We start from the raw sequence: 17,195 nt of genomic DNA on the forward strand, positions 1-17,195 counted from the left end.
GCTAATTTTCAAGAATAAGCTCACATCGTTAATAACATATGAAATTAAAGAAATATACTATATGTAGATGCCAATGAAAGAATTCCAAAACCCTTGAACAGGGGTCAACAAGAGGTTTGTGAACTTACTCTTCATATTGCTTCAACTGTCCATTTCTGAGTCAAAAATACACTTTGAGAATGGGAAGAGTTACCCCAGAAAACAACAATATGTCCCATGTGAAATGAAAATAAGCAAAGCAGACTAATTCTGCATGTTCACCTATCACTTACAGCAGATATGCTCTAATCCAGTACCATTCAGCTCTTTAATACCATTCTTAACATGAGCTTTCCATTACAATTTATTATTCAACTTTACACATAGGAATCTAAGACTGATCGGACTCATTAATCATATGTCCATTCTGTCTAATCAAAACATAAGTTCAGCTGAACTGTTTGTCAGAAACTGTAAAACAAACTTAAAATATTTTAGTATCACCTATAATATTATAAGGTATATCATTTACATATGAATAGGAAACAGTAGTGGTCCCCACACTGAATACCGAAGGATCGAAGGTTCCTGTGACCCCACCACCAGCACTCAATTGTTCTCATTTGTATGGAGAATTGGTTTTGCATTCTGTTCTTAAAATATGAGAGAAATCAAATGCAAGCAATTCCTCATATTCCATAATGGTCCAAGTTCTGCAGTAATAGTTTGTGGTCAACACAAACAAACACCTTAGTTAAATTGAAGATGCCTAATGTTCACAACTTGTTTAATCCACCGATGGCATAGCAGTAGGCCTAGAAATGTGTATATTATCCCTTTCACATTTTTTCATAAAGTGGTTTCACTACTGAGTAATCATTCAGGAAGCTGACCAATCATAACATCAAAATTACTGATGATGATAAGTACAGGGCGAACATATGAAGCACGGTGCTTTAGTACTCTGCTATCCGTGAAACTCTTTAGTCCTCAGTGATTTAAACATTGACTCAGTCTCCCACCTGTCAGTATCAAGGTGGCATATTTCAAATATCAGTCTTGGAAAGCTGTTTTCTAGTAAGAGTTTTATGACTCCCTGTAGAAACCAACTTTTCATTTAATTCACTTGCTATTCTAGGGAAGTGATTGTTAAATAATGTACATATATCTGACTTATCAATAACAAAAACATTTTACTACGCACAGGGCCATCCTTAGATTTCATGGGCACCTAGGCAAACGTTTGTGGGACCACAAGCCTTCTCAGCCCATTGCACTGTCAATAACTTATTTATTAATTGACTGTACTGTATTTGAGTAGATATAAATATTAGTTCACACAATAATAACTGTTAAAAGAAACAAACGTAACATTTAGTGAGAAATCTTTGCCAGCCTCACTTCATTCTCTTGGTTTAAAAAGTCTGGTTGAAACTGTCGGTGTCGGCTGAAAAATTTCAGACAATAGCAGACGGAACACTGAATCTTTTATTCTTGCAGCTGATGATGTTATCCACTATATTACTGAAGTTCATTTTAGAAGCAAGTTCATGCTCTATTGACAAAAGTGTTTGATGATTACATTTCTCTTAGCATAAAGCTGATCTTCAATGATTTTTGATTAATTCTAATTTATTATATTCTCTTTCACCTGAAGCAAAAGTCACTGGTTAGGGTGATGGAAATTCTGAGTGCAATACTAAGTTCAGGAAACACAGATTGTAGCTTCAACTTATTAATTTCATGTGGGAAAAGAAACAGAGGCTTTTATTTTCTGGTGTCTTTGTAAAAGGCAGAAACTTAACTGCACTCACTGACCTGAATATTAGTATTTCTTCGGTAAGATTATCACTCACATCCATCACAATAAGTTCTAATTAATTTCTTAATTGTATCACTACCATCCAATTTTAAACATTAGTATTTCTTTGGTAAGACTGTCACTCACACCATCAGGGTAAGTTCTAATTAATTTATTGAGAATCTTTTGAGAAACAATCTTGCTATGATTACATCAAAAACCTCCTTTTGACGTTCTTCAGTTTCATCTGGGAGTGTGTCAGATGTTAGAATCATCAAAGAAAACCTCCATTTTTCTTCATCTCTGTTTTGAAAAAACTGCCTCAATCCCAGTTCCAGTAGCTTTTTTTTAAAGCTCTGCTTAAGAATTCAGGCCAGGGAACCCTTACATCCTTATCTATGGAACCATAAGATCACCAGTATTTTTCATTTCCGCACTAGGGGAAATATCTGTTGACAGGTAAAATTCCTACATCCATATGGTCCAAAATATCCCTCAAAACATCCGAAAGGATCAATGTTTTAAAGCTTCTATTACTTCCGTTATTTTTCCTGCTACAGGCCTCAATTCTTCTGCTACATCTTGTTTCACTGCTACATCTTGTTTCAGGCAGGCTATTGAGAGATTGACTGCCAGTGTATTTTAATAACCCTTCACAGCTCTGTGGGATTGCACTGAAGAAATTGTGCAGCTAATTCAGATAGCTGAAGAATGTACCTATTAAGTTAAAGAGTACGAGCTGCACAAGGAGAAAATGTTGCCAGCAGATAAATGTTCCAATTGATAAATTCTCCCATTTTTGCTTGCACCACCTTTTCTTTGACCAGCCGTATCTGATCCACTATCAAGGCACTGACCACAACAGTGCTGTAAATAAAGCTCATGCTCGTTACATACATCTATGATATAATTACCAATTGCATCACCTGTCTTTTTCTGGAAATCAAACTATTCCAGAAACCTCTCATAAATTTCCCATTTACTTTTGTCTTTAAATGAAACCCATACACCTTAAAATCAGAATACTCTGGCTTTAGACACATCTGGCGTAGCATTCCAAATAAGTATATTATCAGCATAAGGTAATAAAAGCTCAGTCTGTGTTCTCCAAGAAAAAAATATTCGGTATCTTTTCATGTTTCTCTTGACAACTTTTAACATAAATTGTAAATTCTCTCAAAATGAGTCGTATTTAGCCAGTATGTCAATTAACACCAAGAAGTCGCCAGTATCTGGCTGTCATAAGTGGTGGCTTCTTCACCTAAAGGCAAATTTCGCCAGGCTAAAAAGATAATATCACCTATAATTCTGTTTAGCACACAAAGTCTCTTTCTTTCATCAATAGTTTCAGAATGTGAAATGCACGCAGCTACCTATCAGGCTCTGTTCGCAACATCTCATGCTAAATAATTATTTTCATGCAACAAACTAGTCTCTTGATCAGGAAGAATGGATTACGGCTCTTTTCAAGTTGTCTTCATCTAGTTTAAATAACTTAGATGTGGCCAAGAACTCGAGAAAATTCTGGTCCTATGTAAAATCAGTAAGTTGGTCTAAGGTTTCTATCCAGTCACTTGTTGAACAGTCTCATGTGGCAGTTGAAGGCAGCAAAACAAAAGCCGAAGTTTTAAATTTCATGTTCAAGAAATCATTCACACAGGAGAATCTTACAAACATACCAGTGTTTAATCATAGAACAGACTCCCATACGGATGACGTACTAATAAGCATCCCTGGCACAGATACACAACCGGAGTTAAAAACAAGTAAGTCCCCAGGTCCAGATGGAATCCCAATTCGGTTTTTCAAAGAGTACTCTACAGCACTGGCTGCTTACCTGGCACGTATCTGTCACAAATCTCTCATCCAGCTCAAAGCCCCTAGGGACTGGAAAAAGGCACAGGTGACTCCTGTGTATAAAAAGGGCAAAAGACTGGACCATCAAAATTACACATCAATATTCCTAATGTCAGTTCGCTGCAGAAACCTTGAACATATCCTCAATGTGAATACAATAAATTTCCTCGAGACCGAGAAGCTTATGCCCATAAATAGGCTTGGTTTTGGAAATCATTGCTCATGCAAAACTCAGCTTGCCCTTTTCTCACATAATATACAGGAAACTATGGATGAAAAGCAACAGCCGTATTCCATATTTCTAGATTTCCAGAAAGCATTTGACATGGTGCCCCACTGCAGGCTGTTACAGAAGATACGAGCACATGGAATAGGTTCAAAATATGAGTGGCTCAAAGACTTCTTAAGTAATAGAACCCAGTATGTTGTCCTTGATGGTGAGTGTTCATCAGGCGTGAGCCAGTAAAGTGCAATAGAGCTGCTAATTATTCTCTCTCTCATATATATACACACACAATTCGAATATAATAGAGGGAAACTTTCCATGTGGGAAATATATATCTAAAAACAAAGATATTATAACTTACCAAATGAAAGCGTTGGTATGTTGATACAGACACTAACAATCACAAACACACACACAAAATTCAAGCTTTCGCAACCCACGGTTGCTTCATCAGGAAAGAGGGAAGGAGAAGGAAAGACGAAAGGATGTGGGTTTTAAGGGAGAGGGTAAGGAGTCATTCCAATCCCAGGAGCGGAAAGACTTACCTTAGGGGGAAAAAGGGACAGGTATACACTCGCGCACACACACACATATCCATCCACACATATACAGACACAAGCAGACATATGTAAAGGCAAAGAGTTTGGGCAGAGATGTCAGTCGAGGCGGAAGTAGAGGCAAAGATGTTGTTGAATGACAGGTGAGGTATGAGCGGAGGCAACTTGAAATTAGCGGAGGTTGAGGCCTGGTGGGTAACGGGAAGAGGATATATTGAAGGGAAGTTCCCATCTCCGGAGTTCTGATAGGTTGGTGTTAGTGGGAACTATCCAGATAACCCGGACGGTGTAACACTGTGCCAAGATGTGCTGGTCATGCAGCAAGGCATGTTTAGCCACAGGGTGATCCTCATTACCAACAAACACTGTCTGCCTGTGTCCCTTCATGCGAATGGACAGTTTGTTGCTGGTCATTCCCACATAGAAAGCTTCACAGTGTAGGCAGGTCAGTTGGCAAATCATGTGGGTGGCATCACATGTGGCTCTGCCTTTGATCGTGTACACCTTCCGGGTTACAGGACTGGAGTAGGTGGTGGTAGGAGGGTGCATGGGACAGGTTTTACACTGGGGGCGGTAACATGGGTAGGAGCCAGAGGGTAGGGAAGGTGGTTTGAGGATTTCATAGGGATGAACCAAGAGGTTACGAAGGTTAGGTGGACGGCGGAAAGACACTCTTGGTGGAGTGGGGAGGACAGGATGGGTAGCAACCCGCGGCTGTTTGCTAATGATGCTGTAGTGTACGGTAAAGTGTCGACATTGAGTGACTGTAGAAGGATACAAGATGACTTAGACAAAATTTTTAATTGGTGTGATGAATGGCAGCTAGCTCTAATTGTAGAAAAATCTTTTAATGCAGATGAGTAGGAAAAACAAACCCACAATGTATGGATGTAGCATTAGTAGTGTCCTGCTTGACATAATCATGTCATTTAAATATCTGGGCATAACACTGCAAAGCGATAGGAAACGTAATGAGAATGTAAAGATTGCGGAAGGAAAGGCAAACGGTCAACTTTGGTTATTTGGGAGAATTCTAGGAAAGAGTGGTTCACCTGTAAAGGAGGTTGCATATAGGATACTAGTTTAAACTATTCTTGGGTACTGCTTGAGTGTTTGGGATCCATACCAGAACAGATTAAAGAAAGACATTGAAGCAATTCAGAGGCAGGCTGCTACTTACCTACATAGTCACCAATGTTCTCAACACATTTTCCCCATCATGGTACCAGTTTCACTATGCCCTGTTCATAGAAGTCTGTTTGGTTCAAGTATAGCCATAGCCATCTGCAGACGACTGATTTCACTTCTGAATCAGTCACAAACCATTGGCTAGCTGTGGGATCGAACAGACGAAGTCCAGTGGTGCAAGGACTGAATTGTATGGTGGATGCTGGAGCACCTCCCACCCAAATTTGATGATTTTCTCATGAACAGGAGCAACAACATGGGTGTGAACATTGTCATGAATAAGTCTGAAACCGTCAGATATTAATGTGGCGTGTAGTGGTACACCCGAGACTCATCACCAGTGGTGATTCTTTTCAGAAAGGCAGGCCCTTCTGTGGCGTAACGCGCTTGTCATCATTCGCTGGCCCTTGTGGTTGCCTGTCAGATTCTTAGGCCCCCAATGAGCACTAATTTTATGAAATCTCAATGTGACGTGAAAAATATCATACATTGCACCCATTGGAAATGTTTAACTGCTGCAATAAGGTTCGCAGCTGCATATGCTGGCTGTACAAAACTGCTGCCTCAATGGCTCTAACGTTCAAAGGTGGTGGGAGGGGTGGGGGTTGCAGCTGTTATTGGATGCCCGGAGCTCGCTGGGTGCCTAAGAACCTGACAGACATCCACAAGGGCCAGTGTATGATGAGAAGCTTGGGTCACTTAATGTGTTATGCAGCAGAAGGGCAGGACTTTGTTCTACAAGATATCTTTATCCTTTGTTTGTTAAGACTAACATGACATCATGCGAAACAAAGTGGGAATTATATCAAAACTTCAAAAATGTTCACAACTGAGCTGCAGTAAGCCATTAGAAACAGTGCTGTAAGGTGCTTAATTGTCATTAGGAAGGTAAAATGCATATAGTAAACAAATAGATAAGCAAATTCTCTGGATAAAATTAAACCAGTACTGTCACTTGGAAAGGAGGCAGCTTGGCAACAGTGCAAGGTTGAAGATAAAAAGTCAATATGCTCAAGGAAGGATCAGAAAGTAATGGACAATAATTTTTTTCTCCCCTGGTGCTGCAACTGGAATATTGAAAATTCATAACAGCATATATTGTAGAAGCCGGAACAATGAAACAACCATGGTGCATCAACTTGTGTAGAGCAGTGAAGTATAGTTCATTATTTGAGGTCCAAAGGGCATAAAATGAGTGAAATTCACATAGCGTGTATTGGGACGACTGCACAGACCCTTGCAATATCACAAGTTGACGACAGTAACATGCGGGCCATGTTTCTTTCGTAGTTCAGGCTTGTTCACACTATATCATCATGAAATTTCAACATTCCAGCTGCAACACCTGGGGAGAAAAAAATTATTGTCGTTACTTTCTGATCCTCCCTTGAACACATTGACTTTTTATCCTCAACTTTGTACTGATGTCAAGAAACCTTCACAAGTGACCACACTGATTTGATTTATTTAATTTTAACCAGGTAATTAGCTAATCTATTTGTGTGTCACACATTTTTTGCCTTCCTAATGACTTTGTAAGCACCTTACAGTACTGTTTCCAATGGACTTCTGCAGCACAGTTGTGACCATGTCTAACATTTTGATATAATTCCCACTTTGTTCTACATGGTATCTTTATCCCATCAGCCAGTCACCGAGGTTGCTTGTTAATACTAGAACCATTTTTTAAACATTTTAATGGAAAGCAATTTCCAATGAGCATGAGAAACATATCAAGGAAGGAATTATATGCATTGTCAATGTTATTAGTGCTATAAACCTACTGCCTCTATTGTTCTATAATGAGTTTTAATAAAGTCGATTTTGCCATGGGATTAACATTTCTAAATGGATGTGTGTCCGAGAGTGCGCGCACTGCCCCTGCTCCTATGTGTACACACACACACAGAGAGAGAGAGAGAGAGAGAGTTGTATATGGCCATGCAACTGTTTCCCCGCACTCTAGCTGGGATCCAGTCTGGTTCAGATGATAAGAATTTATGAGATCTCCGAATATTCTTTTCCTTGTACAAGCATTTGTAAAATTACTGTTAATGTCACCATATACAACTAATTTTTGATATTTGCTAAGAAGTGAGACAAGAACTCTATCTCGAATAGGAATGTCTTGAAATCATAGGGGACCTGAAGAGAACTAAATTCAACTGCTCCTGCACAGCAGTCTAAGACTTATTCAGTGGATTGCTTTGATTTGTCAAGAAGTCCAGGACATTTCATTTGTCTCACATGTGCTGCATACTAGGAGGAACAGTTTTATCATGGTTGTTTCCAGAAAGGATCTAAATGATACTTAAAATTGTCATCTGCTGCATGTTTCTCGTCCTATCAGTGCTTCGGTACATCAGCTGTCTCATCCTTATCCACTATCACTTCTTTCTCAATAATTTTGTCATTAAGTTTCTTTCCTTTAAACAGAGCAATTATGCCAAATGACAATGAACTGCAGAAAATTGATAGCTGAGACCACCAACCCCGGTCAAAAAGCATGATAACCAAGATTCCGCGATCATGGTAAAAAATAAAAATTGTAATTAAAATGTTTCTGCAGTGCACCAATGTTAATCGCTGGTCAGCAAACTGTCGTCAGCCAACCATGCATTTGACAGCGATAAAGTCTGTACATTGCAATGGAATATGCTCTGGCGACACAAAGATGTTAGTAAACATGAAATTGCACAGATAATTGCTAGTGAGTTACTTCTTTGTCACATTCTCTCTTTGCTGTGTTTTCGGTAGGCAAACGGAAGTGTGTATACATACCTCGCTACTTATTACTGATCTGTTTGTATTTTTGGAGGATAATGGAGAATGAAAAAAGAACATCCAATTTCTCTAAGTACGTGATAGATGTACTTCTTAAACTGGTGGGAGACAATGCATCTGTTCTTGAAAATAAGAAAACTGATGGCTGCAGCTTAAAAGAAAAACAGGCAATGTGGTCCCATGCGGAAGTGCAGTTTAATTCTACTCCTGGTAAGTTTTTTTAACAACTTTTCTGGGTTCACTGTAAGCATAGGATACGGCACACTCTGGTTTTTAGTTTTAAATTTGAAGGTGTTATTGGTGTACCACTGAAATACGTGATAGGGCTATGTACATTTACAGTTGGAATTGTTCTGTTTGTTTTAAATTTAAAATCCTATGCTGAACTAATGTTAACTAAATATTATGTGACTAACGGAAGCTTTCTTGTTGAAAATTGTGAACATACATTTTTCAGTTAGCCGTGTGCCATATTCTTCATATATGCCTATACCACTTTCTTTATAATGAACTGAAATGTAAACAAACAACATCCATATATAGATCTTAGATTTTCATTGCAGTTTTAAGTTAAGAGCCTCCACATGCAAAATGGACTTTATGAACACAAATAATAAAAGAATTAATTTATAGTACTACAAACTACAAAATTTATTTAATTTCAGGTGTGACAAAAAGATCCTGTGACAGACTGAAAACCTGTTATGAAAATATGAAAAGAAGACTTCGAAAAGGTTGGTTCCTCAATGAAACCGTTAACAAATGCATATGATTCCAATGCACAGGTTAGAACGATTGCGGATGTTGTTAACATGGAGTGCAGTGAGAACACACTGCCTGTTTCAGTTGTCGAGTTAGCAGAGTGCACACAACCTAGCACTTTCCAGACACCAGACATAATGCAAACTAAAGAGACATCGAAGAATGGCCTGGTGGATGTCACCCAGCTGCAGTCTGTTTTGCAGTCTCCTGATCCATGCAAAGAAAACATTTGCACACCGAAAAATACATGGTATCGTCGCAGGATGCTTGCAAAACCAGGGCCATCAGGTTAGGGTACAGTAATTGAAAATGTGTGCAGCAAGAGAGTGGAAGTACTGGGGGCCCAATTATACATGATGAAGGCAGAACATAAGAAGGAGCTGATAATTAAAAATTTAAAGATTCTGGCCCAAAAAGAAAAATTAAAATATCAGAAGAAGAAAAATGCCAGTAATGTGTGTGTGTGTTTTTTTTTCCTGTGACAGTGAATTTTTATAATTTTTTTCTGCTGTGTTGTATTTTAATGTATTAAATTTTTCTCACGGTTCAAACTGCTTCTCTGAGTTTGTCCTGTTAGTGATGACTGCTACTATTCTAATTGTAATCTGTCCAATATCTGCTTACAGCTTATTTGACACTGAACTCAGTTTCATCCAATCACTTAACATTAGCATTACTTCATAAATAAAAACAGGTTAGCAACACTACTGTTTACATAAGTCAGCAACTGTAAGCTATATGTCAGTTGCAGGCTTGTAGCCATAATGTCAGGTGCCAATTTCTACTTAAATGGCTTAACAAAGTAGGCTGTTAATGAAACAAAATAATAGTAATAAAGCATCCTTGTTACTCTAACTTTGAACTGAACATATATGCTGTAACAGATATATACATGAGGCCCAATGTAAACATGTTTTGCATTATTTATACCAGAAATATCCTAATGTATTAAATTATGAGGGAAAGTGCTCCAAACCATACCTCTGTATGTGCCGTTTTTCTAGCAATACTCTGCACCTGGTAATGTTTATAATGGAAACCTGTAACTTTTATGACAATAGTATTTGTAGTGAGGCATTCTGAGAAACACATTTTTGTGATGGGCACTCTTTTCTGCAAAAGTAAGCATAGCATGTGTGGCTTTCCTATCAATACTCTGCACCGTGTAATGTGTATGGTGGAAACCCGTAACGTTTATCACAACAGTATTTGTAGAGAGGCATTATTGAGTAATACATTGCTAATATGGGCACTCTTTTTCTGCAATCATGAGAATAGCATTGTGTGGTTTTTCTAGCAATACCCTGCACCTGTTAATTTTTATAATGGCAACATACAGTTTTTACCACAACAGATTTTGTAGCAAGATATTTTCAGTAAATGCATTCCTATGATGGGTCACTCTTTTCCACAATAGTGATAATAGCATTTGGTGGTTTTTCTAGCAATACCCTGCACCTGTTAATATATATAATGGCAACATACAGGTTTTATCACAACACATTTTGTAACAAGATATTTTCAGTAACACATTCTATGATGGGGCACTCTTTTCTGCAATAGTGAGAATAGCATTGAGTGGCTTTTCTAACAATGCTGTGCACCTGTTCATGTTTATAATGTCAGTCCATAACTTTCATCACGACAGAATTTGTAGTTCAGCATTTTACAGTAACACCTTGCTATGATGGGGCACTGTTTTCTGTTGTAGTAAGCATAGCATGTGTGACTTTCTTAGCAATACTCCGCACCTGCTAATGTTTCTGATGGTAACCCACAACTTCTGTCACAACTGTATTTGTAGTGAGACATTTTTCAGCAGCACTATGCTATGACAGGGAATTCCCATTTGCAAAGGCGAGCAATAAATATGTGAAAAATGCATCAATAGCAGTGACACAGTGAGGGAGGGATATTTCCTCAGTAATAACTTAAAGTATGACACTTCTTACAGACGACCCACAGCATTACCGTTCCACTTTCATATCTTCCAAAGTAGCACACTCCTTAACTAATTACCGTATTTACTCGAATCTAAGCTGCACTCGAATCTAAGCCGCACCTGAAAAATGAGACTCGAAATAAAGGAAAAAAATATTTACCGAATCTAAACCGCACCTGAAATTTGAGACTCGAAATTCAAGGGGAGAGAAAAGTTTTAGGCCGCACCTCCTAATCGAAACAAAGTTGGTCCATTGTAATATGAGACACAATTTAGTTCGAATGAAAGACGATACAGCTACAGTAGTTTGGTTCGAGTCGTAAGCTTAGCAGTTAAGCTTTACCAGGTAGCCATTGCTATGCGTCAGGCGCTCTGTCCGTATTTATACGGGTACCCTTCCTTTTTCACGTGCTTCGTTTGAATCGATTGCTTGTTTTGCTTTGATCTGATAAGTGCCGTTTTTTTTTGTTATAGGTGTTTACGTCACTCTAAGCTGAAAATGCATTACTGTACTGTGTCATGCATTGTTTGTCGCATTCTGATAGTGCGTGTTTACGGCCTGTCGCCGCTCGCGGCATGACTTGCTTTTGTGTGCGCTACCGCCGCTTAAAAAAAAAAGAGGAATCGTCTCATTAGCGAAACAATGGCAAGAGACTGCTATTTGTTGTTACTTACACTGCTGCTTTCTTTGATAATGATCAACACGAACCAAATAATAGACTGTATGATAGAACATGTTCTGAACGAGAGTTAGGCGCACATTTTTCTCCGTTTGAAAATCTTTGCAGCCGCTTCTTTAGTACATCAAATTCTTCACAGAAATTAGTTATCGTACATTTAAAATCTAGTCAGTTGCCGTGCTTCATTTCTGACTATATCACTATTAGGCATAAGAATAATACGAATATAAACATGACACGATACGTATATTCTTCCGCGTTTGCTGTTGCCTCACTCTAGTTTCGTAGTTTATTAGGCAGACAGGATTTAAATGAGATAGCAGCAAACACAAAAGAATACATGGCAAAATGTTTATATTCATATTATTCTTATGGTGAAGAGAATACTGCATGTGATTCACATTTCATCAGGTTCCTATTAGCAACCATCTCTTCTCACAGATAGGAAAAAACTCGAAACGTAGAGTTGGCCATATTGACAAACATCCCTAACAGTCTTGCCAGTCGGATTTTCGTAGTACATTGAAATTGTGCTACATTCGAAGATGAACAATACAGAATTTGTATTTACTTCGTTGGATAATATATGAAAATGCAGTGGTCGAAACTCGGGGCAGAGAAAAAAAAAAAAAAAGTTTTGGCGCCAGTATTTATCTTTGTGCCCACAAAGCATGCTTGTGTAGCGCTACATATATTCGACGGCAGAAGTTAGTTGTGGCGGCACATACCAACATTTTTCAGAACTTCCGCTTGCTTTGCACTCGATTCTAAGCCGCAGGCGGTTTTTTGGATTACAGAAACAGGAAAAAAAGTGCAGCTTAGATTCGAGTAAATACGGTATTGCTCTTGCACTGATGCCCAAAGTATTAGACATTGCTCACAAAGTTCCATTGCCTTTTGTAGCAATGTGAACTTGTCTTTGGTGGCAATTTCTGAACACAAATTTGTCTTCAATTTCATCCATTTTTCTGATACAATAAAGTTGTACATAATATTTTGTAAAGTGCTGCTACAGGCATGACTTGCTAGAATTAAATTTTCTGCAGAGTTTGTTTGTCATTACATCAACATTTTTCTATAAATATACAGCCCCAGAACACGTAAGTGAACTGGGCTACAACTTTATAGCTGCTCACACTTATGTCTGAACCAAATCATATTGTAAACAAAGCGTAGTGATTAATATGGTAACAATTTAACAAATAAACTATCCCAAACTGACATTTTGTTAAACACAAATGATTATTAATTTTGTGCCTATGTGTTTACTACGTATTCACAAGTTTAAGCTAATCTAGGCGGTAAGACTGCATTAATAGTAACGAGAAGTGCAGTAAAATAATCTCAAATCTGAAAGCTTCTCGTAATACGCTGTTTTAATATTGTAGAACTGTTGGACAGTCACATATTTGTTGTTACAGTAGAAAATTTAAGTGATGTTTAGGATCTATAGTGAACATACTACACAACTATCCAATTATATTTTATCCCACTCGCTTTTACTCAGAGACTCTGTAAATGTAATGGAGTCATTTGTTCTCAGATTTAAGTAACTGCACAGAAACAGAACATATATACAAATAACAGAGTGCTGCATTGCTTTCACAACCAATGTGATACATAAAATATATCTTTAATAATGAATTATCAACAGTTCCGCACTAGAAAAATCTCCCAGAAAAGCAACAGCTGGGTAACTGTCTGTAGGTAGCACATCCTATTTCTGACATGCCGCAACCTCAAATTTCTCATCATACACCAGCTCAGTGAGTACTTTTATGTTCCCTACATATCAGATAAAATAAGATTACATGCTGAAATAATTGGAAAAATTTAAAAAAAAATGGCGAAATCCCATAACTATAATCATAATTTTTCATTCTAATTTCTGAATTGATGTTACCTTATCGAATATGTTCATTAATAATAGCACGGTGAACTAATCTTCTTGGTAATGTGTCAACACAATACTGTCCAGGTAGCACAGGTTCGTTATCTTCAATGTTGGAACCTCCCTAGTCACATAACGGATTCAAAAGTCGAGCAATTTCTGGATCTTCTTGTGGTTCTTCACTGCTCATACTCCTGGCAATGTTATGCAAGACAGCCGAACCCACAATTATTGACATTGCTTTCTGTGGATTACATCTTATTCCTACAGGTAACATGGGAAACATTCTCTTCCACAAGCCATATTTTTTCTCAACGGTGTTTCTAGTTTTAATATGAGACCTGTTATATCAATGCTCTCTGCTTCATTTTGCGGATTTAAAGTGGAGTTAACAAGTACCATCTACATGCATAACCACTGGTATTTCTCCATTTTCAAACTGAGCTCTGCGAGTACAGCTAAGAAATAAGGAACTGTTGTGCACAGAGCCCGGTCATCGAGCGCCAATATCTCTTATTAACAATTTGTGATCACTAATGGTTTGACAGTTAAAAGGAAAAATATGATTTGCATTCCAAGGAAAATACACTGTAAGTGCAGATAAAAAGGTCTTTGACAGTGTAGGTTTCAATGATTGAAAGCACACAAGAGAACACACCAGGCACATGAGAATACTGTCTGTAACAGTATTTTAGATCCAGACGCAAAAGGGCTGTGAACTGGAGCACCAACAGCATCGTAACTACTGCAGTTGATTCAGGTTCAATTGAAGTAAGTGTAATATCAGAAAGTTATGAAGATGACACACTTACAACAAATTCTAATGTGATTGTCTGGTGGCCAGTTACAGGAAAAAATATGAAATTTTTTCCATTTATTCATTCCAGTTCTGGTGTAAATTCTTCTGTTGCACAAACTCTCAAAGGCAAGACACCATACGATTTCTTCAAATATTTTGTAACTGATGAAATTTTAGAATATGTGACTCAACAAACTAATTTGTACGCAAAACAAGTCTTAGGAAGTCATTCAGCAACTGTTAATTCACGACTGAAAAAGTGGACTGATGTCAGCAAAACTGAAATTGAACAATATTTAGGATTTTTTTTACGGGTGTCACTAAATGTAAAACCAAGGATTCCGAATTACTGGTAAAAAAAAAAAAAAAAAAAAAAAAAAAAAAACGTTATGTCACACAATCGTTTTGAACTGCTTTTACGTGCGTGACATTTTTCAGATAACAACCACCAGTGCCCACTGGGAAACCACATATTCAAAATTCAACCTCTTATTGATAAATTACTGCAGAGATTACAAAGTGCAGTTGTGCTGGAGGAAGAAGTTTGCATTGACGAAACACTTGTGCCATTTCAAGGAAGACTAAATTTCATTCAGTATATAAAGAATAAGTGACATAAATTCGGAATTAAATTGTTCAAACTTTGCCTAAAAGGTGGCTACACCTGGAATATGAAAGTTTGCTGTGAGAAGAATGCAAATCCTGGTGTTCCTCTTGCCACTTCTGTTGTTATGAGCCTTATGATTGGATTACTAAATGAGGGCAGCATCTTATATACAGACAATTTTTACACAAGTGTTCATCTTGCACACAAGCTTCTTGAACAATCAACACATTTAGATAGTACTCTAAGACCAAACAGAAAACTGAATCCTCAATATGTTGTACAGGCAAAACCGAAGAAGGGGAACACAAAGCAAAGGAAAGAACCAAGGTGTAGTAGTACTAAAATGGAAAGATAAGAGGGATATTCTGATACTGAGTACTGTTCATGGAGAAGAAGAAGCAGAAGTTCAAACCAGGAAGGGCACAAAGAAAAAACCAGCAATGATAATCGACTATAATCAGTCAACGTCTTTTATAGATCTTTCTGACCAAATGAAGTTGTACTCACATTGTCTAAAGCAGGGTGTAAAATGGTACAGGAACCTTGCAATTGAATTGTTGACAGGGTCAGCACTGGTAAATGCTCATGTGATTTACCAATACATCAACAACAAGATCTCAATTACAGAATTCAAAGAGGAAGTGACTTTGAGACTACTCCATACAGATGATGCCAATGAGCCTGAGACACCTCTCACCTAAGCCGCAGAGTTACATGCAGATTGTGCACTTGTGAACGTGAGAGAGAGAGAGAGAGAGGGGGGGGGGGGGGGGGGAATGAATTTGGACAAGAGCAAGCTGTCAAGAAGTGCAAACAAACTGCATGGAAATGTAAGAATTGCGACTCATATTTTTGTGTAGAGTGTTTTTTCATAAAGTACAGTGCATACAGGTGTCAGAGAAACAAAGTGGAATGATCCCAATTTTTCAGTTTCATTGTTGTTGCAATTACGAGTTGAAGAATGTAAATAAAACTGTATGTGATTTGCAATCTACTGTGTAAGTAATATGACAAACTAAATAATAAATAAATGATAAAAAAAAGAAAAGTCCAATACAACTGAACTGTGTGAGTTATATATAACTCACGAATTCAAATGTCGATAACTACTTTTGAGCTCTTGAAAACTGTAGGTCACAAACATGATTTGTTACTGGGGCCACAACCTACTACAACACCAAGTCATAGCACGCTCCTGTGAGTTACAACTGCACCACGGAGCTTTAAATGGAAAAAGGTCCGTGAACTGTATTTACTTCACATGGCCCAAAGACAACACTTCCTGTGAGTTATATTTAACTCACATGGCAATCAATGTGTTAATGCAGTGGTGTACAGGTTATTAAGACTGGTGCCAAGCCAGCAAGAAGTAGAAAATGAACGGAGTATTTTAAAACTAGTGGCCACAATGAATGATTACAGGGGCAAGTGCATATGAAAATTTACAATAAGATTAAGAAGAATCAACAAAAACAAATAAATGGAAGTCATGTCACAGCTAAGAATAACTTACAGTGGAAAGACTTCCAATAAAATTGAGAGATGTTTTCATAAAGCAAATCTTAAAATAGGTTTTTGTACCAATGACAATCCAAGTTCCACCATAAAATGTGTGATAGTAGGAATAAATTTCAGGATTCGGGGGCATACAGAAGCAAATGCAATGACTGCAGTAACTAGTAGTAGGGCAAAAAGGGATGGACTTGGAAACTATATTCAGGCAGCACACACACACTGTCACAACAAAACCGTGTGTGGGGCACTTACGTCACCCTTAAAGCACTACTCACGAACACTGTGTTAAGTCTCGACATCCTATACAAGGTTCAAAAGGAATGTTTCCTTAATGACTGGGAGGAACTAAGTAAGTACATAGACCTGTTTATACCTTGAGCATTTAGCTATTTTTTGACATAATCACCATTTCTGTCGATGCATTTTTGTAGACGCTGTGGCAGTTTTTGTCTGCCCATGTCATACCAGCTCGCTGTCATGCTGTTCAGAAAGTTATGAACCTCTTTTTTTTCACCTTATCGCCGGAGCTGAATCACTTTCCAGCCAAAAGTTCACCATATGACTCACCATACACTTCCACGAATTGGCGATGGATTTCAATCACCGC

At 37.9% G+C, this 17,195-nt stretch overlaps 1 protein-coding gene across 1 annotated transcript; it reads left to right on the forward strand.

Annotated features, from left to right (window-relative positions):
* Nucleotides 1-15,137: 15,137 nt before the first annotated feature.
* On the forward strand, nucleotides 15,138-15,774 carry LOC126152201 (uncharacterized). Its single transcript, XM_049915992.1, has 2 exons — nucleotides 15,138-15,408; nucleotides 15,467-15,774. Exons 1-2 carry the CDS (start codon nucleotides 15,138-15,140, stop codon nucleotides 15,772-15,774), a joined length of 579 nt encoding a protein of 192 aa, XP_049771949.1.
* The last annotated feature ends 1,421 nt before the right edge of the window (nucleotides 15,775-17,195 follow it).

This window comes from Schistocerca cancellata, chromosome 2 (assembly GCF_023864275.1).
Source record: "Schistocerca cancellata isolate TAMUIC-IGC-003103 chromosome 2, iqSchCanc2.1, whole genome shotgun sequence".
In the NCBI taxonomy this organism is placed as follows: Eukaryota; Metazoa; Arthropoda; class Insecta; order Orthoptera; family Acrididae; genus Schistocerca; species Schistocerca cancellata.

Coding starts and splice junctions, on each gene's coding strand:
- LOC126152201 (XM_049915992.1), top strand. CDS start 15,138: ATGAAAGTTTGCTGTGAGAAGAATGCAAATCCTGGTGTTCCTCTTGCC. Junction 15,409..15,466: donor GAAAGAACCAAGGTGTAGTA/GTACTAAAATGG, acceptor TTCATGGAGAAG/AAGAAGCAGAAGTTCAAACC.